Genomic DNA, 10,296 nt, shown 5'->3' with positions numbered 1-10,296 from the left:
GAGGCTGGGTACTTTCATGGTCATGAGATGCTACCAGAAGCAATCAGGGGGCCACATCCATCCTTGTCCAATGCCCTAAAGAACATGCCAAGACTCTTTTTTAAGAACAAGAAGACTGTTCCCTGAAGCCTACAGCTAACTCCTGCTGGCATGTCAGGCTGGCATCGATCTGTCTATCGCTACACCCGTGTTGGGACTGGGAAGAGTTATCCTGACTAGCTTGCTCTATGGCATGCCTGAGCTCCCGTGATGGCTGTGTGTGCAATGCTGATCATTGGCCCTCACTATCTTATCTAACAGCATGGAGCCTGAGTCTTGGTTTTTCTTCCCCCTTTCCAGGCTGCATACCTAGTTGGCATCTCTGATCCAAACAGCCAGGCCGGCCACCAGGGCCTAGTGGACCCCATCCAGTTTGCCAGGGCTAACCAAGCGATCCAGATGGCATGCCAGAATCTGGTGGACCCTGACAGCAGCCCATCACAGGTAACCATCGGGGACATAAGGTTTGTGAGTCCTTAAGATCCTCTAAGTGGGCTGTGGGAGACTGGGAGAAATTAACAAAAGAATCCTGTTGTTTTTCAGTGCTTACAAAGCCATCCAAATACAACTCTGTAGGTAACAACTGTGGGGGATATTGCAAGATGTGGCAAAGTAGAAATTCGAAGGTGCTTTGAAATTAGGGTGCTGGGAGGCGTTAGGAGTAACATAATCACAGTGGCCTCCACAAGGAGTCATAGTTCCATTCCTTTAGGGAATATCCATCAAGGGCTTGTATTCACCATTGAAGAGTCAACCTGTGTAAGACCTGGTCTTCTATCCCCTTGGCCATTCAGTCTGTTGGGCAACGTGTGGAATTAGAGTTTGATGACAGTGACAGGGAAGCACAAAGGAAGGTGTGATGAATTCTCTGAGGCGGGCCCTTAGGGGACACTTCATAGAGACAGTGGCCCTGAGCTGAGCCTCAAAGTTAGGTCAGGATCCAAGGGACACAAAAGAGCCCGAGAAACATTTGAGGAATAGACAGTGTGTGTGATAATCCATGCCACTACCAATCACCAGGTGGCACGGGTCCTGTCAGATATGAAAGTAGTGTACACAGAAAGGAAGAAGTAGCTGATATGGGAGACCAGAGGCAGCCCTGTGAGTGGCCCGTCCCTTGTAACTCTGGGACTGATATTCTATAGGTGATAAGGGGACCATCTGGACCTCAAGCATGTCTAGGGCTATTGGGACCAGCAGTTAGTGTAATGGCTATGTTGCTGGACTCCCACATAGTCGACCGCAGTTCACGTCCTGGACCCGGTAGCTTAAAACTCACGCCGGGCGCGTGTACGTGCGTGCCCAAGATCCCGAGAGGAGAATGGAGGAGAAGGGATTGTGGTGTGGCCATCCCCCCTGGGGGTGATTTCTCGCTTTCTGTCTCTCTGTCTCTCTCTGTCTGTCTGGTGAGCGCATGCGCCCTATAGCAAAAACCTCTCAAAAAAAAAAAAAAAAGCATGCCTAGGGCTATTGTGTCAGAGCACCTGAGTTTTCCTTACCTATCCAGTTAAAGCCACAGGGGCATTATTACCTCCGCAACATAGAGCAGGTGGACTGAGGACAGATGAGGTTGAAGTTGGGGATGGCACCTACAGAGATTCCCAAGTCAGACCCTCTAGCCTACTCATGTGTAAGGAGTTACACCCTGACCTTTATTCTAGTCATCTGGACCTGGGCTCTCCAATATGGTGGCCACCAGCTACCTGTGGCTATTCGGCACTGGAAATGTAGTAGTCCAAATTCCCCGGGCTGCAAATGTAAAAATACTGGATTTCAAAGATATGGTATGAAAAAGCAATTGTAAGATCTCATTGACAGTATTTTTAAATTGACTATATGATGAATGAAATATTTTTGATATATTGCATTAAATAAAATATACTGTTCAAATTAATTTCTCTTGTTTCTTCTTATTTTAATGGGGATCCTAGAAAAAAACTTACATTACATGTATCTAGACTTTGATCCAAACCCCAGACCTCCTGTCTGGTTGTCCCAAAGGACAGCTGACTACATCCCTTTCGAGACTATCTAAGGCCTAGACCCCTCCTACTGCTACAGGACCTCCTTTTCTTTTCTTTTTGAATTCTCTCTCGCCTGATATTTCTTGCCTTCTCCTTTCTTGGGGTGACTTTGGGGGTTGCCAGGCTAGACACACTTGTAATTACACAGGCTCTGGATCTGTGAATTGAAGAGGAAGCCTGGGCTTGGAACCCAGGTGGACTACCCCCGACCCTGACGCATGGGTGCCCCCAACCTAGCTCCGTGCTTTGTAGGTTCTGTCAGCAGCCACGATCGTCGCCAAGCACACCTCAGCCTTGTGCAATGCCTGCCGCATTGCCTCGTCCAAGACGGCCAACCCCGTGGCCAAGAGGCACTTCGTCCAGTCAGCCAAGGAAGTCGCCAACAGTACTGCCAACCTGGTAAAGACCATCAAGGTAGGTTGCTGGTCCACCGGCTTTATTAGACCCTGTAACACCTGCTGCAGGGGAAAAGGAGGAGCAGGATTGCAGCTTTGCTCTCCTAAGATTTATGTCTGGTGGGATTTAACTTCTAATTCAGTCTCCTCACTTACATCCCTTTCTAATGGAGAGAGTCATCATGAAAAGCCAACAGCTTTGTCTTTACCAACCTTCTAAATGGCGGGAAAGGGAGTTTCCCCAAATTCTGCACATGAGGAGGTTAGGGACAGAAATCGGGTTGGGAGGTGACCAGCAATTGGTGTAATGGCTATGTCGCTGGACTCCCATGTAGTTGACCAAGGTTTGAGTCCAGGACCCGGTGGCTTAAACTCATGCCGGGCGCATGTGTGTGCATCCCCAAGATCCCAACAGGAGAATGGAGAAGGGATTGCGGCATGGCCATCCCCCTGAGGTGGGGGGTGATTTCTCGCTTTCTGTCTCTCTGTCTTTCTGGCGAGCGCATGCACCTTATAGCAAAAACCTCTCCAAAAAAAAAAAAAGAAGAAATCGGGTCGGGAGAGGTCGGATAGAACCTCTCATGGTGTTGTGCTTAGGTAGCAACCCCTGAGTTTATTTAAACTGTGTTTGCTTGGGGTGGTCAAAGTACACTGGTCAAGGGCTCTGCATGACTACTAGGTATATCTGGATTAAGAGAGTTAGTAGAGAAAGGAGCCAGAGATGTGGCAAAGTCACCTGTAAGCTCTCCTTACAATGTCTATTCTGTTTACACTTGTTTAAACTTTGTGAGTAGAGGGCCTAACAGGTGGTGTGTTGGTTGGGGCACAGGACTCCCATATGGCCAATCACAGTTGAAGTCTTGGACCTGGTGGCTTGCCTTCTCACTTTTCCTCTCTCTCTCTGTGTCTCTAATCAAATTAAAAATAATACTAATAAATAAAATCAAATCTTGAAAAATTGTTTTTGAAATTTGTAGCTAGAACATCAACAATTTAAGATAGAGCATTTTGTGTTCATAGAGATTCATTTTTGTGTAAAGTCTGTGGCCAGGTTGAGAGGTCAGGGGTTGAGGGTACAAGGATAGAATTAGAAGAGCTGAGCTGTAGTATTTGTAGGTGGGTGACAAAACCACAAACAGTTTGCCCTAAGCTGGCACCAAGCAGGCAGCTGGCAGCTGACCTTGTAGAAAAACAGTCCCAGCCTGGACAACAGACCACAGGCACAAAGGACAGTGCCCTCCCCCAACCCCACACCCTTCAAAGAGGCATTGTCATGGGACCTAAGATACCAGCCCTGGGGAGACCCAGCATGCTGGGGGAAAGGCACTGGGGTGTGGCAGAGATTTTATTGTACGTAAGGGCTTTTGCATTCATTCAGTAGGAGGAGCTGCATTGCGGCTGGGACAGTCCTGGTGTACAGGACTCCCTCGTTCTCTCCAGTGAATAAAACACTGCATACCTCACTTTCCTTTTGCTACAAAAATCCAGCGTAATCTCTTGGAGGAATCAGTCTGCAGGGTGAGCTAAGCAGAGGCAAGAGGAGAGAACAGCAGCTCAGCCGTGCTGGACCCGGCTGGTGAGAGCACGGAGCGCCCTAGCAGTGACTTCGCTGCTTGGACAACGAGTTCTTTTTCAGAATGAGTAAACAAAAACACCTGCCCATTTGAAGGCAATCTTAAGCTAGGTTGACAATGAATAAATAAGTTCAAACTGGTGCTCAGGTGCCCGTCGTGGCAACTCACCCCGGTTGCCGTCACAGTTCATGGTACTCAACAACTGCTCAAGCTCACATTTTAAGAATGTGAGCTCACATTGTAAAGCGTGTATTCTGTGCATTGCGTGTGTTGCTCACATGTAAATATTTATCCTGTACATTGTGTGTATTGTTCATTCAATCTCTGTGCTTATCCCCACTTTACAGAGGGAAACTGAGGCACGAGGGAGTTAAATAACTTTCTCAAGGGACCCCGGTCAGTAAGTGGTGGGTCAGAATTGAAAACCAGGCCCTGGAGCATCTGCCTTTACCCCCAGCATGCTACCCAGCTGTTTGGGATGGAGGATGGAGGGATGGAGTCCTGTGTGCAGCCTAGGAGGACAGCCAATATTAGGCATACGGCGATGGTGTGCAAGCTTAGGGAGGTGAGGCTGGAAAGAAGAATATTGCTGAAAGTAATGATAACACTGCTGGTTGAAGCACAAATACACACACACACACATATAACATATTTCTGCAAGTATGTATGTAATTATATAATTATATGTAATTGCAGCACTGCAAGTATATATGTAATTATATAATTATATGTAATTGCAGCAATCCCAGCAGCAGTGTGGGAGGAACAGAGACGAACATATTGCCCCTTGACTTGTTGAAATATACCTGGTTTTTCAATTCTCATTCTGTGGCCAGTTATTTTTTTGTGTGTGTGTATAAAATGATATAAATACTGGAAGTTAAAGTCAGTCATTCTCTAATCATTAAAGAACAGATTATATTTAGCTAGACCAAGGGAGAGGAAAAGGAAAGAAGCTCTTTATTCTATAGAAATTCCCGGACCCCTTCCTTTATCGCCTTTCCTTGATTTTGCATCCCGGCCCGTCTCTCTATAGAGCATCTCTGTTAAGATCTCATCTTCTTTTCAAATTCTCCTCACAGTGTCAAATCCTCTTTGCAATTCCCTGCAGCAAATGAGCTCCTGCGATGGCCTAGAAGATAGGCCTGTGCAGAAACATCAGAGGAGGGATGTAGCGTGATTGTAATGTGGAGAAGATAAAGACCACTGTCTCCCGTGAGCACCCTGGGAACCAGCCCCAGTGTGGGGGGGACAGAAATAAACATACTGCCCCTCGACCTGTGGAAATGTGCCTGTTTTTTCGATTCCCATCCTGTGGCCAGGATTCCCAAGAGCAATGAGCTTTGTGTTTATTTTACTAATAGGAAAATGGTAAAAGTCCCTTCACTGTGGTACACTGTGCTGCATACTGAAGGGATTTCCTGTTTGAGGAACTGGTTAAGTAACCTGCCAAACGGAATTTAATTCCCTGTGCACTTAAGACAGCTGCCCTCAGCGCTGCTTTCTCCGAATTTTGTGCTGCTTAGAGCTGTTTTTCTCGTTTAACCATAAGAATGTGACCAAGCCTAAATCTCAGCTGCCACACCCTTTTATTGGGTCATTGGGAAAGTCATGGTGTGTTTTTCTTCACAAAAATGCGTCATGACTTTTCCAAGGACCCAACAGTTGTAAGGAAGACAGGAGAATGAGCAGAAGCACCGAGACACACCCCCAGATTACCGCGAACTGGGTTACCACACCCATGCAGGTGTGTGTACCTAGAGATCCTAAACCTCTATTGATGGCCTTCTTTAAAATCCCAAAGTGCAACTCAGTAAGTAGCTTGCACACCTGCCTCTGTGCTGCCTGCCAGGGATCGCTCTCAGTGCTGACTTCAAAGCCACTCACCCGCACCCCAACTGCCCTCTCTGTTGGTCACCATATAGAGCCGCCTACTTGTCTCTTTCCAGTTAGCTCATTAGCTGGTCTTGAATCAGATGCGTGGAATGGAATGTTATTTTAAATGTGCAGTCACTCAGGTTTGGGTGCCAAGGAGAAATTATGCAACACCAGCTTTTGTTTTGCTGAGAAGTTGAAGTTTGGCCTTGCCCCTCGCAGCGGAGTTAAAGCTGGGGTTTGGCAATTAAGCACTTCCACTGTGTGCCACAGACACCCGGTCCAGGGCTCTTTGATCGAATTTGACTTGGCCGTGAGTATGTTTTCTTGGTCATCCTTATGTTTGGATTGGTAAAGTAGGTTTCTTCAGGAGGAAAAGGAAAACAATCCTTAGGCTTCTTACTCCTTAATTCTTGTGGCCTTTATATAAAGTTCTTCGGAGGAAAAGAAGCCAGCTTGGGAAGAAAACTTGAGTTGTGGCTTAAGGCATGCCAGTGAGTAGCAGGGTGAGCTTGGGAAATGGTTTTATTGTATGGAAATTTGGGGGTTTGGGATTACATGACCTTTAAGGTCCCTGCTAGCCCCCAAAGCCCCTGAATCTTTGATTCCTGTGCACACAGAGAAACGGTTCCTCCCAGGACCCTGTGAGATGTTGCTAAGTGAGAACACTCAGCAGAGCTGGGCCCGGGGTCTGGGACACTCTGAGCTAATGGACCTGACACGTGGCCAGGTGGATTGACCCGTTCACTGCCGTGGCTGGTGTACCAGACAGTCTGTGATGTGGAATGTACACAAGGAGACTCCAGTGTCTGCATAAATGCCACCGCTGGGCAGATCTGAGTGTTCTTTTTCCTTCGTTGACTCAGCCATGTCCAGTGGAGGCAGAATTCAGAAGTGAAATAGAATCTGTGCAAATCGTCCTTTCTGAAGCCAACTGCCCCCTTGGGAGGAAGTAAGTTTTCCTTTTCGAAAGTGGAAAAGAGGGGTTGCTGTGGCATGGCTCTCCTGTCCTGTCTTATGAGCAGCAGTTGGCCACATGACCTGTACTCAGAAAGAAAAGAAAGCCTTCCCTCGTCCCGTTGGTGCAGTTTATGAAATAGCACAGTTAGAAACCTGTTCCTATTCCTTGGGATTTGCCTCAGTGCTCAACTTGGAGGTTTGAAAAAGTTCAATTGGGGATTGCTGGCTTGATCGGATGCCTTTCTTCCTATGAGAGTGGGAGGGCTATGTGGGGAGAATAGGGAGGGCATGGGAGAGTGTGGAGAGGAGAGGCAGGGGGGTCAGCAGCACCCAGGGAAGGCTAAGTATCTCCCTGTTGAGCCCAAAACTCTATCATCTCAGCTGGAGTGATTGGCACAGCCATGGCCACTGGCAGAGCTGGAATCCAAGTTCCTTTGACTCCAAAGTCCACTCCTACTTGCTTCAGTCATTGGCTGGCCCGTGTCAGGGCTGCCTTGTCAGGCCCCTACTAGATGGCACCCACTGTGCCTCCCCTGGTGTCTCCAGACTGCTCTGAAACCTGGTAGTGGCCAGCCTCGAGGAGTCAGTGATATTAATGGCGCAGCCAGGTCAGCGTGCCAAGAGGGCTTACTTCTGTATCGCCAGCCCTTTACTCGCTCCTGTCACTGTGCAGGTGACAGGTGTTAGATTGGCATTTACTAAGCACATGAGTGGCAATTAGAAATGAAGCCGGGGGCCAGCAGGTAGTGTAGAGGTTAAGGTACTGGATCACACATGGCTGACTCTGCAGTTGGAGTCCTGGGCCCAGCAGCTTGAAAATCACAGCAGTCACGCGTGCATGCGTTGCCAGAATCCTGAGAGGAGCGTGGAGGAGAAGGGATTGTGGCGTGGCCATCAACCCTGGAAGATGATTTTTTACTTTCCCTCTCTCTCTATGCCTATCTGTCTCTGGTGAGCACTCACGCCCTATGGCAAGAAGAAAAAAAAAAAAAACAACAACAACTAAGAAAAAAAAGGAAAGAAAAGAAATGAGGCCATAAATGTGAGCAAGAAGTAACAGTCAGGTCAGTTTCCCTGGGCCCTGGAAGAATGGAATGGAGCAGGCTCGGTGACTGTGGTATATGCAGGGCATGAGCCAGGGCAAGCCAGGCACCGTATTAGTGAACACAGGAAATTAGCCAGATCCATGGGAATTCCTCTGAAAACATTAGCGCCGTGGATGTGTAATGATTGTCCTGAGCTGCCAAGGCTTGATTGGAATGTAGTTATTACTCAAAAATAGCCTTTAGACTGAGCCTGCCTGCCTCTTCATGCTTTATTGAAAACAGCAATGCTCCCATCTCAGATCCAGTCTGTTTTGTAATCCCACTGCCGCTGGTTTCTTGTCTACTGATTGTCCAAATTGGCTTTTATATATTGCTTATAAGGGTTAAATTAAAAGTTTAATTGGCCATTGCACAAGGAAACTGACATTCTTTTACAAAGATAACTGCCTTCTAAATGTAGCCCTTTGCTGGGAGGTAAGGGTGCTGCCCCTGGGTTGTTGGTTTACAAGCTATGGGTTCTAACAGTCTTCTTTTTTTAGAGACTTTTTGCTATAGCGTGCATGCACTCACCAGAGACAGAGAGACAGAGAATGTGAAAAATTATCCCCCAGGGCAGATGGCCTCACCGCAGTCACTTCTCCATTCTTTTCTCAGGAATTTGGGCACGCACGCTCATGCACCCAGCATGAGTTTCAAGCCTTTCAGGTCTGGGACTTGAACCCTAGTCAGCTACAAGGGAGTCCAGCACCTTAACCACCACACCACCTGGTACCTGTGTGGCCCCTACCAGTCTTGCTCTTGAGGAGGCGGGGTCGGGGTTGAGAAACCTCAGGTCCACTGTTACACCTTTGCAAGGCAGCCTGGCTTGGACCACAAGCCACATTCCTGCATGCTCATCCTTCCCCGCCAGTAATCAGCATGACGACTAATCCCACTGTTGTGTTACCTACTGCTAATCTAAAAACTAAAATTATGAAGCAAAAGATACATAGAGAAAAGCATATATCATGTGTAGCACTTAGAGAATTTCTTAAGCTGAACACTACCAGGTAACTATAACCAGGTCAAGAAATAGAACTTTATCAGTACCCAGAAGCCCTCTGTGTGTTCCCTTCAGACTTACCTGCTCCAGAGAGTGACCTGACTCCTAACACCCAAGATTAGTCTTACGTTTTTGTACTTTGCACAAATGGAGTTATGTAATAGATACCATTTTGTGTCTGGCCCCTTTAATGAAATATGTATTATGTTTGTGAAATTTGTCCATAGGGCTGGGGTAGTTGTCATCTGTTCCTTTTCACTGGATTTCATTGTATTATTTCAGAATAGTGGGTATACCAGCCTCACTTCCAGTTGTCATGCAGGCACATCCAGATAAAACTCTGAAAAAGTTAAAAGTGCTATACAAAGTAGCCCAGCAGGTGGCATAGTGGTTAAGGTGCTGGACTCTCACATGGCTGATGGCAATTTGAGTCCCAGGCCTAATGGTTTGCTTTCTCACTTTTCCTCCCTCTCTCTGGTGAGCGCACATTCCATATAGCCAATTTTAAAAAAAGACATAATAATAATAACAAAACTAAATAGGGCTCGTGCACTCGCCAGAAAGACAGTGACAGAGAGTGAGAAATCACCCCCCAGGGGGGATGGCCACACCGCAATCCCTTCTCCTCCATTCTCCTCTCGGGATCTTGGGCACGCACGCACACGTGCCGGGCATGAGTTTAAGCCACCGGTTCTGGGACTCAAACCATGGTTGACTACATGGGAGTCCAGCGACATAGCCATTATGCCATCTGCTGGTCCCTCACAATAATTTTTTATAGTGCTACAGAATGTAAAATTGTTTTGTTGTTTGGTATGGACTTAATCTGGGTGAAAATAAAAGAGAGGAGCCTAAGGATTATAACCTCACAAGTGGGGAAGAAAGTGGCTCAGCACAAGCATTAGCAATATGCCCCGCAGGAAGTAAAGCACAGGGTACTATTCGAATCCACGTTTCTGTTTCATGGTAGTGGGAATGTGAGGTACTGTGAGCCAGCCATCCTGTTAGCAAAACGTACAGCCTTATGTATTGGGATTGATCCCTGAGCCCCTCTGCTTCATGGCAGGGGTCTCTACAGTCAGTTCTTCCGTATTGTTTATAAACACACCAGACATTTTCAATATCCCCATTAAGCCACCTTCCTCCCCGGGAGGTAACAGCTATGGTTCGGGAATGAGTTGTGCTTGCCAGCGGGATGGTATCTCCATATTTTCTCCCATCAGGCCTTGGATGGGGATTTTTCTGAAGACAATCGCAATAAGTGTCGCATTGCCACCACACCCTTGATTGAAGCCGTGGAGAACCTGACTGCATTTGCATCAAACCCTGAGTTTGTCAGCA

General features: G+C 47.2%; 1 protein-coding gene across 1 annotated transcript in view; it reads left to right on the top strand.

Moving 5' to 3' along the window:
- The window catches only part of TLN2 (talin 2), a gene marked incomplete in the record, with an annotated part of 559,462 nt that overhangs the window by 457,494 nt on the left and 91,672 nt on the right, over nt 1–10,296 (top strand). The window contains 3 exon segments of the mRNA XM_014593350.2: nt 340–483; nt 2,316–2,477; nt 10,179–10,296. Of these exon segments, the coding sequence (XP_014448836.1) occupies nt 340–483; nt 2,316–2,477; nt 10,179–10,296 (424 nt within the window).

The sequence above is a fragment of the Tupaia chinensis genome, unplaced genomic scaffold, assembly GCF_000334495.1.
Source record: "Tupaia chinensis unplaced genomic scaffold, TupChi_1.0 Scaffold000063_1, whole genome shotgun sequence".
Taxonomy (NCBI): Eukaryota; Metazoa; Chordata; class Mammalia; order Scandentia; family Tupaiidae; genus Tupaia; species Tupaia belangeri.
This window is presented reverse-complemented; position numbering and strand designations above follow the sequence as displayed.